Raw genomic sequence first — 22596 nt, forward strand, 5'->3', positions numbered from 1 at the left:
AATTCTGAATCTAGCCTAAGCCTAGGACCCGGCCCATGGGTCGACCGACATAACCATATAATCAATGGCTTACGACCCGGCCCATGGGTCGACCCACTTAACCAGATAATCCTTTTTTTTTTTAAAGCAGGCAGATAATCAAATTAATGAACTTTCCTTAAGTTTTTTCTAATCTGATTGGTCAAATAATGAACGATTGAAGGGTTAAAATGGACATATAACAAGGATTTCATCCTTTCATTGATGTGTTTGGGCAATTGGTACATGAATATTTGCGGATAATGAAAGGAGAGAAAGAACTAATTTAGTCAAATGAACTCAAGTTTTTTTTTTTTTTAAGTTTGATAAGAGATATTCAAATTTTATTTTTTTAATAGAAGATTATGCATCAATTAATAAACCTAATACTCGAGTGCAACTCAAGCTTTATTTAATATTGAAACTTTGAAATTTGATTTTGACACAATTGAATTATTTTTTATATTTTCAAATTAATTTGAGAAAAATATTAATACTATCAATTAGACACAATTTAATGAATTATATCTTAATTTTAATTTAATAAATATTTATATCAATATATCAAAACACTTGTAAGATTTAAATACTTGTATCAAGATATCTAAATTTTACTTGCTAGTTTTTCTTCTATACAGATACACGAGATCAAAATGTATTAACTTTTACCATATTTGTATTTACGTCCAACTTAATACTAATAATTAGATAATCAATCAAATCAATCGCACATGAGTTAAGTCGAATCGGATCGCATTAATAACTCAAGCTCAACTACAAAAAATTTGTAAAAACAGACAATATCGAATCATAAGTAATATTTGAATTAGTTCAACAATTTATTTGAAATTGAACGCAATTTAAAACATTATTTTTTATTGAAACTAATTCAAAATTAACACAAATTAGCAACCCATACTTCATCACCAACAAGAAAAACATATATTTCTTATAACCTTTACTAGGAACCATGTACAATGCATTAAAACAATAAACTAACCCCCCCCATTTGTTTATTTTTTCTTTTCTTTTTTTCCCCCTTCGGGTTCCTAGATCTTTGGGACACATCACAGATTAAGTTAGCCATTGAGTTGACATTCGGGTGGAACGTTGGGGTACCTGGCCCTATCTAAGCAATAGTCATACATCAGAAACTTGTTTCTCACATTTTCGTAAGCTTTTCTTTGATTCGCGTCTAAGTCCCAGAACTTTTGTCCATTCCAGAACAAGTCAGGGGAGTGACATTGTTGAGGGTTGAGAGTTTGAGCCTGGCAGCCATCGATGCCGAACCATTGGTAATTGGCTCGGAAGGGAGCTGAGCTCCAATTCACAGGCTTCCCGTTTGATGCCCAGTCTTCACTCCATATGGTCCCTTCCACTCGCATAGGCTGCGTCGGGTAGCCTACACCGGAGTAAGTGATGTTCTTGAACACCCTTATGGGAATCTCGTCCACAAAAAGCCTGAAAATTTACCAAAAACTACTCACTGAAGCATGTGTTGGATTCATCAGGAATGGAAATGGGGATGGGTGCTTACACAATTTGATGATCGTTCCACAGAATCTTGTATGTATGGAAATCGGCTGTGGGGTCAAACCAGAATGAAAACTGCTGTTCTCTACCTCCTACACCATTTGTGAAAACATTTGTGTGTAAGATAAAAGATTCATTTCCGCCCAAGAACTCGAAGTCGATTTCGTCATGGATACTCGTAACCGAGATTATCTGCATAACGAAAATCCAAATTAACTACTCATATTGATATGAGTTAATGGTTATGATGATACGAATGAGTAGCACAACATCTTACGTAAAAGGTTGCGAGGATTCTGGTTGTGTCTTTGTCTGGTAACTTGATCCTCATTTGAAAGAACCCAGAGCCATAACCCCCTTTCGATCCAAACCCAGACCCTGTAATACATAACAAAATGCACTACATCAACGTTACAAATCCTTATAGGATAATCAGACTCTAGTACGAATATCAGATTCGCGTACACATGACATGACCTGAAGTTTGGTCTAAAGTTAGCTGAACTTCTGTATGACCTTCAAAGTACTGGATATGATCACTTCCATATTCAACCAAATAATTTTGTTCAAACGGAACACCCCAAGCAGCATTTGCATGAACAACAAGAACTGCAAAGAAAACCATCAAGCAATAATCCATTGGAGAAGACATTGTCAAGGGTGCGATCAAAGTGCCTGCAAAATCTAACACTTTGGGTTGTTGTTTTGGTGATTTGTCATGCCACTGGATGTATAATCCTATTTATACAGAATTTTTTTATTTTGATAATGTTATATTCATTTGATTGTCTAATGGAGAACCCACTGTCTAATATTTTTTTCTTTGATTCACTAACTTGGTTATCTGGATTTCATATTTCAGCTAATTTCATTTAATACTCGTGAATGTGCTCAAGTGTTTTTCTACATTGATGATTTAATGTTGCTTACTCAAACAAGGCAGAAAAAGGAAGGATAGCGCCGTTACATAACAGCCAATTATCATTAATTAGGCGTTGGTACATTCACCATGAACGTGACTTGTCGCTTACCGTAGAATGCATCTTAATTAACTACTAATATTATTATACAGAATTATTCTTCGAATTCCCATCCAAAAGATTTGGAGGTTGATAAACAAGAACTAATCATTATTTTTTTAATAATTATGAAAAAATTTGAAAAATTAAATAGATAATATGTGTCTGGACTAAGTATTTTATTTGAAAATAAATATACTTAAATAATAAAAAGTCCCCGAGATTACACTACCTACGAAAAAAATCTCTATTGTTTTATTGTGTTCAAAAACATTCTCATTTTTTTAAGAATGTCAATAGGCAAGATAGTTATTATACTTTAGAAATTTTCAACTTTTAAGAACGTCAACAGGCAAAATAAATCAAAGTTTAAAATAATTTTTAAAACAATAATAAGTTTTAGTAAGTAGCGCATGAATTATGAAGAATTTATAAACAAAAAATAACATATATAAACTAAAACTTAATATTATAAGTTATTATTTATAATCAAGCTAGTGAAATGAGTACTTTAAGATCATTATCCGAACTCATGATAGATAATAATTTTATTATTTGAATCTAATTATAAAGTACTAAAATCTTACTTAATTAGGTCAAATAATATAAGGTATCCGATTACAAGACATTTTAAAAAAAATGTATGAACCGTGAATTCTAGTATCAACTAACACTATATCTATGCGTATAACGTGATTAACTAACTATTAGTGTAAAATCTATATATGATGTGATAATTTTCACACAACCACGTTATATGTTAAATAGATAAAAAATATTAACAGATATTGAATTTGACGGTTATTAATATTTTATTAAAATTAAGTGATTATGTTGATATAAATAAAAAGCATCTAGACTTCTTTAAATATAATTAAAAAAATAAGGGCATTGTTTCTTGAAGTGTAATAGATCATAAATTTTTTAGCAATATTAAAAGTTCAAGCCCATTTCGGCCTGGCCTATAAAATACCGGTCTCAGCCCATCTTGAAATCATATCACGTCCAAGTCACGTGATGTTGCCACGTAAGCCCGACAGATAATTGTTTTCCGTTTTTGGTGATTTTCAATTTACATTCAGTTCCCGCTCATTTCCACAGTTCTTTCCTTTCCCTTTCTCTCTCTCCCATTTGACGAATCGCTAAAGCCAAATTTCTCACACTCTAATCCCTTCTCACTCAGTATCTCCCCACAAAAGCTCCCAACGAATATTCTTCCCAAAATACCCCCCACCGCTCTCTTAATTTTCAGATCGGGACCCTAATCTTCTCGACATGAACCATTATCACATCTACGAAGCCATCGGCCGTGGCAAATACTCGGTAATATCCTCTCATTCTCTCAGATTTCGCGAATTTTTCAACGCCGATTATGTTTTATTTTGCTACATTTTGCTCATTTAAGTTCTCAATGTTTTTTTAGAATGTGTATAAAGGAAGGAAGAAGAAGACGATCGAGTATTTCGCAATCAAAAGCGTCGACAAATCACAGCGGAGCAAAGTTCTTCAAGAAGTAACATCTGTTTTTTTTTTTTAATTTTTTAGACGATATGAATGATTAATTATTTATTTTGAAAATGGAGCTGCTATTGATGCAATTTTAGCTTGTATTTTTACTAGACATGATCTTTATTGAAGTTAGAACCGTTTCTCTCCTAATTTTCGGAATTTTTGAGATGATTTAATAATATTAATTTTAATGATCAATTTCTAATTTCCAAACTAAACTGCTATTTATGTAATTTTAGCTTCTATTTTTCCTCTTTTTGCTTGAATTTCTTCAGGTTAGGATACTTCACTCTTTAAATGATCCGAATATACTAAAGTTTTACTCATGGTAAGTTTTAGCCAGTTTAGATATTTTACTTGTACAAAGTTTTCAGCATATTCAAATTTTAATCTGTTTATCAAGGTATGAAACTTCTGCGCACTTGTGGTTAGTTTTGGAATACTGTACCGGAGGAGATCTCATGACCTTATTACGGCAGGTACTTACTGATTACGTCCTTTTCTTTCTTTTAAGCTTTGAAAGGAACTGTGGAATTTTGCTGGTCTGGCTTACTAAGTTAGATTTGAGGATCTTGAATGCCGGTATGCTAGTGTGAGAAACATATTTTGAGTTGCATTATCAATTTTTTATTGATGGGTTGCAGGATGGTCAACTGCCTGAAGATTCAATTCATTTTTTGGCCTGTGATCTTGTCAAAGCTTTGCAGTAAGGATATGTTCTTTTCTCTTTTTAGTTTGCAATTTCCATATGTTATATGTTTTCTCTTCTGTTTTACTGTCGTTTCGAGTTATTAATGGAAATGTTTTTCATTATCAGATATTTACATTCAAAAGGAATCATTTACTGTGATTTAAAACCATCAAACATCCTTTTGGACGAGAATGGGCATACAAAGGTACATATCTAGTATAACTTTCCCATAATATCGAGTGCTATCATCGCACATCCTCTGCAATTGAGTTTCACATTCATATATTTATGTCATGCAGTTATGTGACTTTGCACTTGCAAGAAAGTTGAGTGATATATCTAAAACACCTTCTTCTATGGTAGGTTCTTCTAGCCACAGTGTCATTCTATGCCTTAAAGTTAAATTGCCAATTTATTCAAGTTCTTTCGATAATATATTCACTTTTTCTCTTCCTTTTTTAAGTTGTTCATTATTGTGTTTTTTCTATATGCACTTGTTTAGCTGCCACAAGCAAAACGTGGAACACCCTGTTATATGGCTCCTGAATTGTTTGAGGATGGAGGTGTTCATTCTTATGCCTCTGATTTTTGGGCCCTAGGTTGTGTGCTATACGAGTGTTATGCCGGAAAGCCTCCTTTTGTAGGAAGGGAATTCACTCAGCTTGTAAAATCCATCATCTCGGATCCAACTCCTCCACTCCCTGGGAGTCCAAGCCCTTCTTTTCTCAATCTTGTTAATTCTCTCCTGGTTAAAGATCCAGCGGAGAGAATAAAGTGGTCTGAGCTTTGTGTACATGCCTTTTGGAGGGCTAAATTTTCTCTAGTACCTTTACCTCCACAGCCTGCTTTTGAAAATATGATAGAGTTATATGCTAAGCCATGTCTCTCAGAGCGTAATGGTGACAGATCTCAAAGCAAGACCCCTCCTAAATATAGGGAAAAAGATCTAAAAGGGGCTTCAAGAAAGGATGAGAATTCTCTGGTGGGTTTAAGAGGGCATGAGACACCTGTTAAGAATACACCAATTGGGCGCAAAACTCAAATAAAGGCTCCTGGAAAAGGATTGGAGGAGAAGCATAAAGATCATTCCAGTGCTATTAGGCGTGTGAACCTCTTGAGGTTGTCTAGAATAGCCAAAACAAACTTACAGAAGGAGAATGAGAAGGAAAATTACAGAAGGCCCTTGCCAAATAATTCTGAGAATGAATCTGAAGTTAAAATTGAGAACAATGATATGGAACTTGATTTTGATGAGAACACTGAAGAGGAAGTGCAAGATGAACCAGATGGGTCAGATACCCCTACTTGTACGACTGAAGACAAATTTTCAAGTCAGAATCAGCAACAGTTCAAAGTGGAAGAGAGGGATAATAACATTGACCGATCAGACGGTCCAGCTGTGAGTAATTTGCCTGCCTCAGATGACTCAAAAACATATGATCAGGAATCATCTTCAGATCAAGTTGAAGTAGCTGCCACCCCACCCAGTGGCAGTTCCCAACACAGAAATCAGAGAATCAAGGAAAGTCCAGGGTCTGCCCTTGAGTCTGATTATTCAAAATCATCCAATAATATTTCAGAAGTTCTCTGGCATCCTTCTGATCTTGCTGTAAGACCTGTAATGCCAAGCAGAAAATCTGATAAAATGTCAGAGGTAATTCCTTCACTACCCTTTGAGGCTTTGCAACCATCTGATTTCATAAAGATGGGGAAGGAGCAGTTGGATGCCCTCAACAATAGGATCATATCAATATTTGGTGGAAATGCCGGTATTGGTGAGAAGCAAAATGTGATTAGATATCTCGAGATGCTTAGTAATAATGCAGATGCAGCCAACGTCTTGACCAATGGACCTATAATGCTCATGCTTGTCAAAATGTTCAGGCAGTCCAAGACTTCAGTTTTGCGCGTTCAACTTGCTTCGCTGATTGGTTTGCTGATTCGGCATTCTACTTTCATTGAAGATGACTTAGCAAATTCTGGAATTTTAGGTGCACTTACTGATGGTCTCAGAGACAGGCAGGAAAAAGTGAGAAGATTTTCTATGGCTGCTTTAGGGGAATTACTGTTCTATATTTCCACTCAGAATGAGCATGCAAGAGATAATAATCCACTTGAATCTCCATCAAAAGACAACAGGCCTGCATCTGGTTGGCAGGTTAGTTTCTTATGCCGTTGCTAAAGTTTTGAAGTTTTGAATCAAATGCTTAAAGAGAGCTGTGGCTTTTGCAATAGCCTTATGCCTATCATGTTTTCTTTCTTATTCGATTTTCATTTATTTTCAATTATTTGTAAGGAGTTTCCTTCCCTTTTGGTCAGGTTCCAAATTCATTGATTTCATTGGTGTCATCAGTTTTACGTAAAGGAGAGGATGATATGACTCAACTTTACGCACTTAGGACAATTGAAAATATTTGCAGCCAAGGAGGACACTGGGCCACTCGTTTCACCAGCCAGGATGTGATCAGTAACCTGTGTTACATTTATAGGGCTGCAGGGAAGCAGGAGAGCATGAGGCTAACTGCAGGATCTTGTTTGGTTCGCCTCGTTCGTTTCAGTCCCCATTGCATTCAATCAGTCATAGACAAACTTTCGCTCAAGGATATCGCATCTGCTCTTATCAAGGGCAATCTGCGTGAACAGCAAATCAGCTTAAATATTCTAAATATGGCTATGCTTGGAAGCCATATGTTCACAAATATTGGACGGTACCTTCTACCATTGGTGGAGGACAAGAATCTGGTGCCTAGTCTTGCGTCTCTTATTGAGCAAGGAAGTGAAGTTTTGCGGGGCAAAGCACTTGTTTTTGTGGCTCTTCTGTGTAAGAACGGTAGGAGGTGGTTACCACAATTCTTTTGCAATGCAAGGTTACTCCCCACAGTGGACAGATTGGCAAAAGAGAAGGATAACTATCTACAGCAGTGTCTAGATTCATTTCTCCATGTCGTGGCATCTACCGTGCCTGCCTTACTGGATGGTATAACTGGAGATATTCAGCAAATGATGGGAGGAAGGCGACATGGGCAGATCGCTGCCCTTACCAGTCGTGCTGCTCCAAAGAACAATATTCATTTGTTTCCCGTCATTCTTCATCTTCTTGGGAGCTCATCTTTTAGAAACAGAGTGGTGACTCATCAGGTCTTGCGGCAGTTGGCAAATCTCATCCAAGTTGTGGAGACACCGTTTCAAGTAAGTAGTTGCATCTAAGCCATCCTTTGTTGTGTATCATCTCTGATTTAAACTTTTGACAACATATCTTCGTTTTTCTTTACTGAGTCAAGATATGGTTTATGTCAGTAACTAGAAACTATCGAAACAAGTTGGGCTAGTTCTCCTAGTTGACTGTGACTTTTTTGAATGACATGTCACTATGCCAGATGCCTAAGTACCTTGTCTTGGCTAACATGAAAAAAGAAAAAAAGAAGGGTGATGGGTTGGAAAAATGTCTGTTGCAGGTAGTATTCAATGCCCATACGGCAAACGTTGTGTGAAATTTTTTGTAAAGATAGGCCTCTAAAGGAGTATGCAATTGATATGTTTTGCTAGAAGTTTCTACCCAGCTGTTTCAACAGTGAAATGCTTTTGTTACCTTGTTTGTTAAGTGCTTCAATTTCTTGGCCCGATAATTGACTTCTTACCATTTTGAGGCGGACAGAATGGGTTCTGTGCTCTCTTTTGCCAAAAAAATGTAAGATAAATAATCATCACAAATACTGATACAGGCTATCTTTTTGATTGACCAGGGGCGGGACGATTTCCAAATAACATTGTTACGAGTTCTGGAATCTATCCCTGAAGAGTCTCCGGTAATTCTTGAAAGCCCAAATGTTTTTATCCGTGGAATTCTCCCTAGCCTTGCTGTTCTTTACAAGGGCAATAAAGATGGTAATGCCAGATTTTTGTGCCTGAAAATTATGTTTGATGTGATGGTCATCTTCTTGAATGAACCTTCATTAAACGATCAAAGGTCAGAGGATCTGAAATTGATAGCTAATTCTCATTTTCTTCCTCTTTACCCCGCCTTGATTGAGGATGAAGATCCCATTCCCATGTATGCACAGAAGCTTCTAGTGATGCTCATTGAGTTTGATTATATTAAAATCTCTGACATTTTGGATCTGAAAATGGTCTCAAAATGTTTTGAATTTTTGCTTGGTGATCTGACCAATGCAAATGTAAACAATGTCAAACTGTGTCTGGCTTTGGCATCTGCTCCAGAGATGGATTCCAAGTTACTTTCGCAGCTAAAGGTAGTTAGGAAGATTGGAAATCTTTTGGAGTTCGTATACGCAAAGGATATGGAAGATTTTCTGGAACCAACCCTTTGCTTGTGTAGGGCTTTTCTTCTGCGCTCTGTAGGCAGTAGAAAAGATTTTGTTTATACAAAAGAACCCACACTTTTAGGTGATGGTTCTTCTGAGTCAAGTGGTCCAGTTGATCAGCAGCAATACATAAGAGATATAATTGATTTTGGCAGCAATGTTGGAGTGTTGCTAGAGTTAAGTGCATCTCGTGAAGCAAACGTTGCAGACATAGCCTCGGAATGCGTTGTGTTGTTGCTCAAGGCGGCTCCAAGGGAAGCCACAATTGGATTCCTAACTAATCTTCCGAAGGCAGGTTCAATCCTGGAGGCCTGGCGCAAGGGCATCTCTCACTTGCTCTTGCAGCGGATACTTCATGCTGTTGGTTATTCCTGTAGACAATACCTGTCACATGCCATGATACTATCCATTTCTAAACCTGAAATTACACGGATTGAAGGCATCGTTGCTGATCTGAAAAGCTCAAGTATACCTGGATTAGCCAATGTTGCTTCGATTGTAATCTCGGAATTGCAGCGGCTGCCGCGTTGCATCTAAAGTTCTTGAGGTTGTCCGACTTTCCTTCTTTATTTTTTTTCACGTTTACTTTCATAGAGTAATAGATTCTCAGATTTACTTATGTGCTCTTGTTACAGGCACTGTGGAGTAACTGATTTTTTCAAAAGGACATGCTCAACATGTTTATGGGGTTCTGGACTAGGGTGGTCAAAATGAACCATGTTTGAGGTGAGTTACATTTTATTATTCAGTCCTCCTCTGGGCCTGTAACTATAAAGTCCATGTATACTTCGTATCATCATTGATATATTCAATTTAAGCCTTTTTCTTTCTTTCTTTCAAGAATTTGCTTGAAAGCAACTGCTGTACATTTATGCATTTCCTTTCGTTATTTGTCAATCTTTATTTAGTTGATGCAAGTTTGATACAAAGAGGGATGGACCAATTCTATTGTCCAACCTTAGACCTATATTTCTTTGTTCAGAGCACACCCAAACCTGCCCTTTGACATCAGAATTCAGGTTCCGAAACTTGTTACGAGAATAGTTTACACTACCAGAGCCAATTTAGGTTTGTCGCGCTGTTCAACAGTGCTATGCATTTTGTTTGTGGGACACTGCCCCCTCCAACCTGTACTCATACACTTCGAAATGAATTTTAACAACTGCCCCATCTCATTTGGTTCTTCAAGGAACGTCAGGATAATTAAATTCTTTTTGTTGAAAAATTAATAATACTTATTTAGAATCCATGAATTCCTCCAGCTAATATAATCGACCTGTTCCTCTTGTGGACTATGAAGGAACAGCAAACTAACAGATATTCTTTGCCATTGAACTTGGTAATTAAAAGATTTTTCTCTTTTTATTTTGTTAGAATGGGGGGAGGGGTGGTTAGAAATCAAAAGTTCTCTTAAATCAGTTTGGTGAATGACAGTTCGCTTCAACTGCCTTGAGCATCAGAAATTTAGTTTGATCCAAAGTTTGTTGCTTTTAGTTACATTAAAAGTCGAAAAACAAAAAACCAGACGTCCTTTCACTTCCACTCCTGTGCACGAGAGGGGTTGTTCATGTTTCTAGCCTATTGTCTTCTCTTCGGTTAAACTTAAACCCCGTAATTTCCGGAAACTAAACTTTTCTGTAGAAGACCAACTTGTTTTTCTCTATTTACATCTTTGCCCCCATGATATGCTTGCTTAATCTTTCCTCAAAGTAGAAATCCCATCCCAATAAGACCTTGAGGTTCCTTCCAGGTTTTGGTAAAACTCACTCCATCAAACATAACAAACAAACAAACAAAAATTAAACACAGTAGATTGAGTTGAGATTGATTAACCGAAAAATAGGGCATTTGGCCAAATTCACGGGGTGTGAAGGAATCATCAGCTAACAAACACATCACAACAAAACTTCACTAATCTTTTGTCTCTTTTTCTACACTGCCAACCTGTATTTAATCATCACTGGCCCATTGTGGTTTGCCATGTGGCAGTTGGCCCCACTGAGATCCCCTATGGTCATACCTTTATAAGGGACTCCATGATCACTTCTACCTAAAGGCTCACACCCTTTCTCCACTTCCTTTTGCTTTTTTGCTTTGCTTTTCTTTTCTTTTCTTATTTTTTTCACTAGAAAGATTGATCATTACCAGATATATATAACGTTTTACGCTCTCCAATAAGTGTGACATTGATTTCTTTATCATTAGAATGGCCTCCTTTTGGTTTCTCTTACTACACATCATGTTTTTCATGGCCTCACCTTTGCTATCTTTAGCTTCTTCTCAGCTGAGTTCAGATATTCCTACTGTCTCAGCTTCACCAGTATCTATGTCAGATCCTCCCCTGGCCCCTTTCCAAGAATTATCACCCGACATTGCTCCCTTATTCCCATCTCCAGGTGGAGTGGTTCCTACCACCGGTTCCTCCATGCCCACCATTCCTTCCAGTCCAAGCCCGCCGAATCCCGATGACGTGATGGCGGCGGGTCCCGACTCTGCAGCATTTCCTCCATTCGGATCATTGCCGGGTTTCTCCACTTCTCATAGGATTTCAGTTGGGTCTTTAAACTTAGCAGCTTTTCCAGTTGTGGCAGCATATTGCTTAATTCAGCTCGTTAGAGTACTGTAAATTTATTTTTGTTGGTTAGAAGAAAACTCTATTTATTGTTGTAGGTTTCAGCGCCAGGCTATACCCTCTGCTCATCTTCTTCATTTCTCCTTTTTCACCTGGCACAGTACATGATGATAATGTATCTAGCTAGCTACTCCTTAATACGGTTGTTTGCTTTTGCAGCTCCTCTTAAGGAGTTGTATTAATTGAAATAAACATGGAGTTGTTGTCCGCACAGAAGTTGCATTTGATGTAATTTTGTGAACTAGTTTGACAATTTGATTGATAATCATCTGTTCTTCACAAATTGAAGCCTTCATGGCTTCTTTTAGATCCTTAATGACATTGGGGTTTTTCCCCTGCTTCAAATAGCTGATGAACAAATAAGGTGGTACATGGTATTTGTGTCTGTAAAAAAACCATGTGGGCATGTGAGACACACCAAAACGACCAGAATTTTGGTGTCTCTTTGATTATTGAAGAATCCAATCACATGTTGGTTGATCATGCTTAATATAATACTGGGCTTTAGGTGAACCTGTTTTGTCTCTTTTGACTGCCATCTTCCTTATGAGGCCTTTTTCTTTCTTTTCTTTTCTTTTATTTTTCCCCTTTCTACTTTAGAAGTCCCATGCTGCACTCAGAGACCACCTTCTCTGCTTTACCATCAGCTCATTTCCTTCTGTTCAAGGAAATGGTAAAAGAGAAAAAAGAATTAAAAAGAAAGGAGGAGATGAGAAGTAGATAAGCCTCGATGTTTGTACTACAATTTTACTAACCACCTCTTATTCCTTTTGCCTAATCTAACTTTGGGTTCTAAATTTTAAATTTTGAATTTTAATTTCTTTTGTTTTTTTTGCATGCATAAAAATGATTACTAGTACTAGGTAATGGTCCATCTGTAACATAATTACAAGGTTGTCGTTTCTTACCTCATAGCTCAATCCCTTTCCTCGAAATTTGAAAATGAAATTTCTAATTTGAAGTTTAAATCCAAAATGATTAAAATGTCTCCTTCAAAACTCTTTCCTCTTAAACAAGCAATACCGTCCAAGATCAGCAGCTTGTACCTAGATAAAATTTTATTTACCAAAGGACAAAAATAGTCTTTTGATACAAGTGGAAGGGGGTATTTAATTGTTAATTTTAAAATATTCAGATTTGAATCTGATTAAAGTTCAATTATTATATTTTATTTGAATTTAATTAAAAATTAACATTTAATATCAATATTTGTATAAAACTCGAACTTTGAAAACAAATTAAATTTAAAATAAATTTTATGTATGTTATTAATGAAAATTAAATTTATTATTTAAAATAAATTAATAAATTTAAATATTAAAAATTATAGTTTAGAAATAAATTTAAATAATAAATAATATTTTAAATCACTTTCAGAACTCGTATTCAATGTTTTAATCTTATTTAATAAAATTAAATAATGCTATAACTCTTATTTAATAAAATTAAATAATATGGAGTATCCGATTTTACCCTCCACTGTCCTACCTTCAGAAATGATTTATGTTTCTTCTTTTAAGTTCACAAATTTCTTTTTTTTTTTTACAATTGAAGAAAAAAAATTCGATTTTACTTTTTAGATAAAAAATCATACATCAACTAATGAATCAAATCGTTCTTTTATTAAATGAAATGAGCAGGAAACAACTGGCTCCTAATCGTCCTATGTGAATCATGACGAGTCATACAGGAAGTGATTTCAAATCCTAGCAATCCACCTTAAAAATGGCCGAACAGTACACACTCTGGCATGTTCATACGGCCAGACTAACTTTACTTTTACCTTAGCTGACTTTGAGAAAACTTTTGTGTCAAATTGCTAACGTTTTCTTTCTCAAGATCATGATAATGGGGGGAACAAAATGGAAATCATTTAGATGACAGGTTGTTTCTTAGGATTCAAAGGGCACCTTTTTCAAACAATCAAGCATTGCAGCTGGAAAAAAAAATTGACTTAAGGTAAATGATCTTTCTCTACTTTACTAAGCAGTTTCAGAGTTGGATCATCACCGAATGTTTGTTGGAGCTTGGAAAGGATCCCCACGTGCACCAAGTTACCTCGTCATGTCAATTAAGCAGGCTTACAGGGTTGGATTAAGCAATGTTTTTATTGTTTGTTCCCGTTCTTCTTATTAGGTTGGGAGGTGAATTCGAACTTGAACTCCAACCCAACATGAAAAAGGAAAAGAAAGGGTGTGGCCTGCTCACAGATTTCGGGTCAAGTCGGGTTTCTCGGGTTATCATCCTAAGCCCAACCCCATTTCCCTCTGTGGAAAATGAGCAATGCAAGTAAAGTAGTAAGCAGCATAATTCATAGATTTTCCAGGTGGAAACATGCTCTATGGCCTTGAGCAATGTATTTTATGATAACATAATGAAACAAATGCCTACGGACAACAGGGAAATGAGACATTGGAGTTCTACATAAGCTGTAAGGATAAAGGTAAACAGCCAAACTTCGGGTGGATTCATCAGGTAAGATACTATATTAGGTTTTAAACGTTCCATAAGCAACAAAACAAAGCCAACGGTATGCCCACATAGGAGGGGCAAAAAAGGGGTTCATAAGTGACTTGTCTTGGGCTGTTTGCAATTTAAGCACAGTTCTTATCCATGAGCTTCTCAATCAGGTCAGCTGCATCCTGAACGGTGCTAATACTCTGGGCGCTTTCTTCTTCCACACTGATTCCGAACTCCTCCTCGAGTCCCATCACAATCTCGACCTGAAACAGGAGAAATCGGAAGTATTGGATGTCAAAATTTTGATTCGAATCAAAAGCATAATAGACCTACTCATACACAAAATATAAAGACAGAATAAAGGACAGATCAGTCCATAGTCAAAGAGAGATTTTCATTATAGAACAATATCACAAGAAGATTTTGACACAAACGTCCATACTTAGAATACTATGACATAACTTGTGAAAATGTTATCCACCAAGAAACAGATAAATAACCCACATAACACTAATTCCAGGTGTTAAAACATAAAGGTTAAGAATTACAGTAAAAAAACTGATTATTTCTACATCCTAACGAAATAGGATAGTTAAAACAGGACAGATATTTGGTTACCGTGTCAAGGGAATCAGCTCCAAGTGTAGAAAACTTTGACTCCCCGGTGACGGAAGAATCATCAGGTAGTGCCAGTTGCTTCCTCACTATTTCACAAACTTTGTTCACTGTCTCTGGTTTGGCCTGAACATGTTAATATCTCATAGCTGGTTAAGCACTTTTATCATGATGGGGGAAATCAGAAATGCATGTATAGGCTTCATATCACTACAAATACAAGCAGACAAATGCAGAATGTACTTAACATGTTGTAACTAGTCAAGATTATATAAAGGGCATTGCATCTCTTCATATTGATAAATGTTCCTAGAAACATCTGTCATGGGCCATGCAGCCATGGCTAATGGTCCTTTCTTTGTACGTTTCACATATGAACATATTTTGAGTTTAGATTGTCTCAATGATCTTATTGTAGGCTCTCTTTTTTGGCACTAAATGTAACTGCATAGCTAAATGTATACCCCGTTTGATGCAGAGAGGAGACCAAGATCCAATTAATCAAGCAAAAAAACACACAGCAGATGAAAAGAAAAACATACCGCGCAGGAAACGCGGAAGCGCAATGACCCTGGTCGCATTCTAAGAGATGGGAAGCTGACTGAGTTGACATTGGAGACCCCACGAAGAGGAACCTGCTCAAACATTCAATCAAAGAACTGAATAAATCCATGAAACACTCTGTATGAAAGCATAACATTCAGACAGAACCAGTAAGTCATATGATACAAGAAAGACAGAACATGAAAACAGATGCGATTGCATGTTTGACAGGGAATCACATTGAACCACCTTCAAAAACACATTAAAAAAGAACGCAGTACTCTTTAGATCTCAAATCCAACCTTACCAAAGCCAAGTTGAGATCTTGAAGTATGCTTTTTTGAGCTTAGACTTGGGTGTCTTTACACAAAGCAGATTGACAATCAGGTCGATTGAGTTAGTTTGAGAAGAAAGCTAAGACAACTTTCATTTAAATGATAAAACAATCATGCAAAAACTGATCCATAGCATGAAGCTCTATTGTTTGAAATCTCAAGAGGCCTTTAAAGTCTATAACTTTATTAGAAAATTCATGCAACAAAAGATCAAAGATAGTATCTTTCAACTGTTCACATGATTGCATTCGTTAGCATATTTAAATTTCACCATCAAATCCCAAAACGCATCCAGGAAAATCAACTCAAAAATCAAATCAAATCAAACCCACCATAAACTCTGTTACACTACCTAAAAACAGAAAAGAAAGAAACGAAAAACAGAGCACCAACATCAACGTTTCTAACCAAACCCAACTTAAAACCATAAGAAAAAAAAAGGTCCAATAAGCTAAAGACAACAATCAGAAGACAAAAATCAGATCCTAAAACAACACAACATAAAAAGGGAGCAAGATGGGAAAGTAACCTGTGTCTGCTTGAAAGAAGATGAAAGGGAAGTGAATTTCAATGAAGCACCAGTTGTAGAAGCCATTAGAATCGATTACGATAGATTCAAGGAAAGAGGAAGAGAGATCTGAGAGAAAGACAGAAGAGGCGGAGAGCACGAAGAAGGAGGAGAACGAGGAGAGCGTGTGTTTGTTTTAAGTAAAAGAAGACCACGACGTTTTTATAGATGCTGTGTTGTTCGCTTCTTAGTGTTTAGGTTGTTGGGATTTGTTGACAGTTGCCATATTTTTTTCTCTTTCCTTGTTTTCATCGAAAAATAAAAATAAAAATAAAATAAAACGTTTCGCCCACGAGCCCCCATTTTTTTTTTATTTAATTTTTTTAAAAGAGAAATTAACATTTATTTGTGAGGGAAAATTATTCAAGTATTTTTTTTAAGTTGGTATTTTATAATGTTTTAATATGTATTCATGTGAATAACTACAAAGAAACTTATAAAAATTATTAATTAATAATATGAAATAATGCTACAAATCAAATTTAATTGAAAACATCCACCTTTCAAATGTAATAATAATTACTATTTTTTTCTCTTTTCATTGTTTTCATCAAAAAAACTTTTGGGACATTAATGTCCACGAGTTCTTTTTTTATTCCCATTTTTTCCTTTATTTATTTTTTTAAGAAAATAGCAATTATTGTAAGGGAAAAATGATTTAAGCTCTTTTAATTTGGTAATTAAATGGATAGTACAATGCATACTCATGCGAATATCATTATTAAGATAATTAAATAAATTATTTAACTAAAATTGTAATATAATACTATTATCTAATTAGATTATAATATCTAATTAAGAGTTATATTACAATATATATATATATATATATATATCATTTAATTCTGTAATAATATATTTTTTATAATACAAAATTTCTATTCATTATTAAAGTTAAGGTAATAAGGTTGCTAGCTTTTTTATTTTCTGAATTTTAATTGTTTGATGGATTAATGCTATAAATTGAATTATAATTTTACCACTTTAGGAAAGAATTTAAACAAAAATATATTATTAAATTAAATTTGAATTGTTAAGTTTATTTTGACGTAGAATAAAAAAATAATTTCAAGTAATGTTGAAGTATTTTTTAAAAGTAAAGTATAAAAAAATTTTAATATATATTTTTATAAATTTAAGTTAATAAAACGAGTTTGTTCACGCATTGAGGGCATTAAAAATGCCTATGATGAGAAGAGCTGGTCTTGACCCACACGATTGAGTTGAGAGTAACGGCTGGCAAAAGTTGCTCGTACATAGCCTAAAAGCATGAATTGCACGTTTTGCATTTTAGGCGTTTAGGTAGCTGCCCGCAACTAAACACGTTGTCTCAAATCGTGAACCATCGTCTTTGCTTTGGAATTAATTTAAAAACACCATTAATTAATTAGATTAAACAGCCATAATTTAACAGATTGTGTTCAATTTTCTTTTATTATAACAGATCATGTTCGATTTCTTTTTATTATTTTTTAATTTTTAATACGTTAATGCGACTTGAAACATGATATGCATGAGTGTAGGTCTATTTGATTCATGTCCCATTGTTTTTATTATTCAAGTGGCCAAAAAGTCAAGAGTATTTTATTCTAAGAGCCCCTCTTTCTTTAATTTTTTAATTTAACTTAATTACTTCTCTTTTTCGACTTTTTATTTGTCACTTTAATTTAACCGGTCATTTTTTTTCTCTCAACAGTCTAATTACCTTTTTATAATGTTAATTATTTTTATACAATTTAAAAAAAAGAATTTGAATTTAATTTTTTAAGTCAGATGCATATACATATGATTATTATTAAATTAAATATTCAAATATATGTAAGACTATTTATAAAAGTCTCTAATTGTGATTGAAACCCATCCTTGGTTATGAGAAAATTAGTAATTAGGTGAACAAATAATGGGTTAAACCATCACTTGGAACCTTTTTTTTTTTTTTGTGAATTCTTATAATCTTATCATACACACTATGAAAGCCTTTCTCTTTAATGTCCCAACCCCCAACTTGTTACATTGATTAGATTGCCTATCAAAATTTGTCTACTTTTTGTTAGATAGCCTAACTTATCCTCTTTATAATAATAATAATAATAATAATTACAATCAATTATAAATAAACAAATTAAAAAAAGGGTAACCCAAACTCTGCATACCCTTTGCCGCATGCATAAAATTTTATTTCCTTTTTACATTTTTTTTGGGTTGAAAAGTTTTTCTTTTATGTCATTATTATTCAACCCCAAAGGCAAAATTGACTCCAAAAAAGACATATTTTTTTGTCTTTTAATTATCTTTTATACTTTGTTTTACTATTTTATTTATTTGTTTTCTTTTATGGAGAACATGATGGAAAAAGTACTTGTAAAGGAAAATTCATTGTATTTTGGCCTTTTTCTCTTTTTACTTTCGGTGAGTATTATTTCATGGTTATCTTCCCAACCTCCAAGCTTTTAGTGGGTAAAAAAAGAAGGTTCAAATTTTAAAAAGCTGTGCACGTGATTGGCCCTTGCTTGGCTCGATTAGCCAGCTTGTCGAAATGGCTCGGGTCGTGGCTAATGTCTTACGGCCCACATTCGGATCAAAATGGGCCTAACAATATGTATTAAATGCAAAAATAAGGAAAAATATTAATTAAAAAAATTATGCACAAAAAGCCAATTACTATCATACATTCACACATAAAAAAAATTTAATCTTATAATATAAATTACAATTCAATTACATTTTATAAAAATAATAGTATTTACTTGTATATTTAAAAATGATACAAAAAAAGGGTTGGAAAAGGGCAAAGCCGGCTAAAGGTTAAACCTGAAGCTGCTAGTTGAAAAGGGGAAAGTGAAGCGAAAAGAAAGGGGAGGGAGAGCTGGTACAACCGCTACTAGGAGGGAAAGAACAAAGCACAGAAGGGAGAAAGAGAGACCCACCCACGTAACCAACGCCACACTCTCCAATGCAAACTAAAAACAAAGACATGACCTTTCTTTGCTTTCACTCTCTCTCTCTCTCTCTCATTCGGTGTGATTCAAGCCTTTTTTAGATCACCAACTGCACCTCAATCTTCCTCCTCCATTTCCATCTCCAGAATAATGTAAAGTCAAGCTTTGAAATCTTCTTAGCTTTAGAAAGATCAAGGCTTTAACGTTTGGGTTTTTGTTGTCATCTTTGCAGAGACCATGGCTGCAGAGCTTTTGGAAATTCACCCTCAAGAACTCAAATTTACTTGTATGTTTCCTTTCTTTTCTTAAATTTTTCTTCAGAGAAGTTGGTACGAGGTTTTTTTGCAGGAGTCTGTTTGATTCATTCTTTTCATTTCTCTCTTACTGAAGTTGAGTTGAAGAAGCAGAGTTCGTGCTTAATCCAATTAACCAACAAGACTGATCAATATGTAGCCTTTAAGGTAGGTACCCTTTCGTTGGATTACTTTAAAAAAATACATATCCAATTTTAATTTCTGGGTCTTTTTTATTTTCCCATTTTCTGATCTGCTTTGAATTGAATTCTCGACTTAGATTCATTCAACTTCAATTGATTTCAGGTGAAGACTACTTCTCCTAAGAAATACTGTGTCAGGCCCAACACTGGCATTGTTAAGCCCAAATCAACATCTGATTTCACAGGTACCTTAATTGTAAAGTTAGTAATCTGTTGTTCTTAAGTTATATGGAATCAGGCCTTGCTTGACTCAGCGGTGTAATCATTAATGTTTCGATTCTGGTACATTTATTTTGTTAATATTTAATTCTAGCCAATTTTTAAGCTGGTTTGTTTGTGATCGATGGGTGTTGGTTGCTTGCTATAGTTTTAGATTGAGTGGCTCTTTTTGAGGCTAAATTAGTTTGAAATTATAAGGTTTAGTTGAGATGTCCTTCTACTTATGTGTTGCCTAACATTTTTAATGAAATTAATTGTGTTTGTGTAAGTTATGGGTTTGTTATGGAATGTATGTAAATAGGTTATTACCATATCTAATATGGTTTCAACTAAGATAGGATGCCAAGCCAAAATAATAGCAATTATTATCAAATAGCTGTTTAGTTAACTGCTTACAACTATAAGTCTATATCAGATACAATGATTTTGACCTCTTTTGGCTGGTGTAGTTACTATGCAAGCTCAGCGTGTTGCTCCGCCTGACTTGATGTGCAAAGATAAGTTCCTGATTCAAAGTACAATAGTTCCTTTTGGGACAGCCGAGGAAGATATTACGTCTGACATGGTAAGAATTTACTGATGCAATGACTGTTCTTCTTGTTCCTGTGATTTCTTATTGTTTCCTATTTGCAGTTTTCTAAAGATAGTGGCAAACACATTGACGAGAAGAAGCTAAAAGTATTCCTTACTAGCCCACCACAGTCACCTGTTTTGGCTCCAATTAATGGAGAGTTGAAGCAAGATTCAGGTCATGAAACTTCATCCCCAAAAGATAGAGCATCAAGTGGAGTTGAAAACATACCTCCACCTCAGAGGGTAAGTGCATTTTCATGTTGTAGCTGTTTCTATCTTTATATATTAAATTGCCCTTCTAGCTAGGTATACCAGTTGTGATAAGGACCTTTTCTCTTGTGCCAGGTAGCTGAGGATGTGGTGGGGTTTGAGACTTCTAAGGATGCAGTTGAGTTAATAACAACTAAGGATGTTTTAAGGTTTGATACTTCCAAGGACGACACAGCTGAGCTAAGAGCAGCTGATGGTGTGCAGTCAGGTCCTGCAAAGGATGTGGAGGAATTGAAACCTGCAAAAGGCATGGTGGAATTAAAGTCGGGTGATGATTTTGAGGAGTTAAAGTCAAAGCTAAGTTTTATGGATTCAAAGCTTAAAGAGGTTAGTTTTTATTTTTTCATCTTGGATATAAGTTTGTAAAATGATGCTGTTATGTCTACAGAGGAAGTATTTCAGGGTTTATGGATGCTCTTTGAAGGACTGATTGAAAAAATACCTGAAATAATTTCTTATGCATCATCTTTGCTTGGGAGTTGGACTAAAGAGTATTCTTGTAAAAGGCTATATTTTCTAATTTAGAGTTGGTTTTATGTTAACCTTATACTTTGGTTTTTAAAATGACTACTTCTTCCTCAGAGTTTTTCAATTTCTTTGGGGGTGGGCTAAGGGAGGGGGATTCATTTAGTTTTATGAAAGATTAATAAGGCTATTATGCATGATTATGCTCTTATTTCTCAGTTGAAAAATGACAACTAAAGTTTGGTGTGTTTTCAAGACTGAGTACCTTAATTTTACATGGAATTCATCTCTAGGCTGAGCGTAGCATCATGAAGCTGACAGAAGAGAGAAGCATAGCTACTCGAGAGAAGGACAAGCTTAAGGGTGAACTAGTGAGTGACATTTCTGTTGCCTTTTCAACTGCATTTCTTATTGTTGTTGTCATCATTTTATATAAACTTCAGGGAAAAAGCTCTCAACTGTCACTAGCCTTTCAAATTGACACACGAAGACACAGTGAGAGAAAGTTGCTAAGACATAAATTTATCTAACCAGCAGAAATAGTCTTTGAAAACAAAATCAGGGAACATTATTAGTTTGACTTCTAATGTTAAATCAAGGAGGGAGGGTTGGTTCTTTTCTTAGTGAACAGCTACGAGGGGAGCATCCCGAATTCTGCAGGTAGCCACTCAGTTCACTTCTCAACTCTATTTGACTTTATGATATTTATTTTTCCTGTTTGTAGGAATTGTTGAAGAGGAAGTCTGATGTCAGAACAATTCAGGTGGGATTTCCCTTCCTCTATGTTTGTATGGTGGCTCTCGTCAGCCTGGCCGTCGGATACTTTAGCCATCTTTAGGAGGGAGTTTCTTCACATGAAACTGGATTTCTCGGGGGAGAGAGAACAAATGAGTTATATTGTGATTATTGTTTATGGAGGATCCTGTTATCTTGGTTAATATGAAGTTCTAACGCCAAAAGTATAGCCATTTTGTATGTTGTATGCAAGTAGCAACCTCTCATTGTTTTGTAAGTAAACTGAACAAATCTTATGTACGAGAATAAAGTTAGCAATCGGGAGTTGATTGTATGGAAGTATATGTCTTGCATAAAACAGCTCAATTTAATGAGAATGTTACAGTGGAACTTTTGTGAGCCATTTTATCAACTTACAATAATTCTAAGTTAGATCTTAAAACATAATGTAAAATATAAAGAACTAAAGAATTTGAAAAACAATCTCCTATTCTCATGAGGTTTAATTGAAAATACACCTACTCTCCAAAAAACATTGGTTTTACCTCAGAAAAAATATTGGTATTGGTTACTGAAGTTAACTTAAAATGTAAAGATAAATATACTTTTTATTATTTATTTATTTATTTATTACATATATTTTAATTTACTCAA

General features: G+C 35.0%; 5 protein-coding genes across 6 annotated transcripts; 3 read left to right on the forward strand and 2 right to left on the reverse strand.

Annotated features, from left to right (window-relative positions):
- On the reverse strand, positions 1098 to 2203 carry LOC18603421 (xyloglucan endotransglucosylase/hydrolase protein 2). The gene is made up of 4 exons (XM_007035395.2): positions 2029 to 2203; positions 1829 to 1929; positions 1556 to 1743; positions 1098 to 1479 (listed from the first exon to the last, which is right to left on the reverse strand). The coding sequence occupies exons 1-4, from the start codon at positions 2201 to 2203 to the stop codon at positions 1098 to 1100; spliced, it is 846 nt and encodes a 281-aa protein (XP_007035457.2).
- On the forward strand, positions 3700 to 9981 carry LOC18603422 (serine/threonine-protein kinase RUNKEL). Its single transcript, XM_007035396.2, has 11 exons — positions 3700 to 3893; positions 3994 to 4083; positions 4355 to 4407; positions 4483 to 4558; positions 4724 to 4785; positions 4897 to 4975; positions 5070 to 5129; positions 5273 to 6928; positions 7090 to 7959; positions 8514 to 9639; positions 9728 to 9981. The coding sequence occupies exons 1-10, from the start codon at positions 3846 to 3848 to the stop codon at positions 9627 to 9629; spliced, it is 4110 nt and encodes a 1369-aa protein (XP_007035458.2). The 5' UTR covers positions 3700 to 3845; the 3' UTR covers positions 9630 to 9639; positions 9728 to 9981.
- On the forward strand, positions 11171 to 11989 carry LOC18603423 (classical arabinogalactan protein 25). Its single transcript, XM_007035398.2, has one exon. It carries the CDS (start codon positions 11299 to 11301, stop codon positions 11716 to 11718), a length of 420 nt encoding a protein of 139 aa, XP_007035460.1. The 5' UTR covers positions 11171 to 11298; the 3' UTR covers positions 11719 to 11989.
- On the reverse strand, positions 14015 to 16401 carry LOC18603424 (acyl carrier protein 1, chloroplastic). Its single transcript, XM_007035399.2, has 4 exons — positions 16207 to 16401; positions 15342 to 15434; positions 14803 to 14925; positions 14015 to 14447 (listed from the first exon to the last, which is right to left on the reverse strand). Exons 1-4 carry the CDS (start codon positions 16270 to 16272, stop codon positions 14319 to 14321), a joined length of 411 nt encoding a protein of 136 aa, XP_007035461.2. The 5' UTR covers positions 16273 to 16401; the 3' UTR covers positions 14015 to 14318.
- On the forward strand, positions 19135 to 22284 carry LOC18603425 (vesicle-associated protein 2-2). 2 transcript variants are annotated; one of them, XR_001927317.1, is made up of 10 exons: positions 19135 to 19336; positions 19417 to 19470; positions 19575 to 19645; positions 19784 to 19865; positions 20349 to 20464; positions 20533 to 20715; positions 20818 to 21069; positions 21501 to 21578; positions 21651 to 21867; positions 21932 to 22026. XR_001927317.1 is itself a non-coding variant. In XM_007035400.2 (9 exons), the coding sequence occupies exons 2-9, from the start codon at positions 19422 to 19424 to the stop codon at positions 22043 to 22045; spliced, it is 945 nt and encodes a 314-aa protein (XP_007035462.1). In that variant the 5' UTR covers positions 19140 to 19336; positions 19417 to 19421; the 3' UTR covers positions 22046 to 22284. The 2 variants fall into 2 exon arrangements, 1 of the variants encoding a protein (XP_007035462.1); XM_007035400.2 differs by lacking the exon at positions 21651 to 21867 and having other exon boundaries at positions 19140 to 19336; positions 21932 to 22284.

The sequence above is a fragment of the Theobroma cacao genome, chromosome 4 (genome assembly GCF_000208745.1).
Source record: "Theobroma cacao cultivar B97-61/B2 chromosome 4, Criollo_cocoa_genome_V2, whole genome shotgun sequence".
Taxonomy (NCBI): Eukaryota; Viridiplantae; Streptophyta; class Magnoliopsida; order Malvales; family Malvaceae; genus Theobroma; species Theobroma cacao.

Bases quoted from the DNA above. Each gene is read 5' to 3' on its own strand.
- LOC18603424 (XM_007035399.2), bottom strand. From the start codon at position 16,272: ATGGCTTCTACAACTGGTGCTTCATTGAAATTCACTTCCCTTTCATCT. The intron at 14,926-15,341 runs GTATGTTTTTCT...TAACATGTTCAG, and splicing joins GCTTCCGCGTTTCCTGCGCG to GCCAAACCAGAGACAGTGAA. The intron at 14,448-14,802 runs GTAACCAAATAT...CTCCTGTTTCAG, and splicing joins GAGCTGATTCCCTTGACACG to GTCGAGATTGTGATGGGACT.
- LOC18603425 (XM_007035400.2), top strand. From the start codon at position 19,422: ATGGCTGCAGAGCTTTTGGAAATTCACCCTCAAGAACTCAAATTTACT. The intron at 19,471-19,574 runs GTATGTTTCCTT...CTCTTACTGAAG, and splicing joins TCAAGAACTCAAATTTACTT to TTGAGTTGAAGAAGCAGAGT. The intron at 19,646-19,783 runs GTAGGTACCCTT...AATTGATTTCAG, and splicing joins ATCAATATGTAGCCTTTAAG to GTGAAGACTACTTCTCCTAA.
- LOC18603423 (XM_007035398.2), top strand. From the start codon at position 11,299: ATGGCCTCCTTTTGGTTTCTCTTACTACACATCATGTTTTTCATGGCC.
- LOC18603422 (XM_007035396.2), top strand. From the start codon at position 3,846: ATGAACCATTATCACATCTACGAAGCCATCGGCCGTGGCAAATACTCG. The intron at 4,408-4,482 runs GTAAGTTTTAGC...CTGTTTATCAAG, and splicing joins ATACTAAAGTTTTACTCATG to GTATGAAACTTCTGCGCACT. The intron at 5,130-5,272 runs GTAGGTTCTTCT...GCACTTGTTTAG, and splicing joins CTAAAACACCTTCTTCTATG to CTGCCACAAGCAAAACGTGG.
- LOC18603421 (XM_007035395.2), bottom strand. From the start codon at position 2,203: ATGTCTTCTCCAATGGATTATTGCTTGATGGTTTTCTTTGCAGTTCTT. The intron at 1,744-1,828 runs GTAAGATGTTGT...TTCGTTATGCAG, and splicing joins GAATCCTCGCAACCTTTTAC to ATAATCTCGGTTACGAGTAT. The intron at 1,480-1,555 runs GTAAGCACCCAT...GTAAATTTTCAG, and splicing joins TGGAACGATCATCAAATTGT to GCTTTTTGTGGACGAGATTC.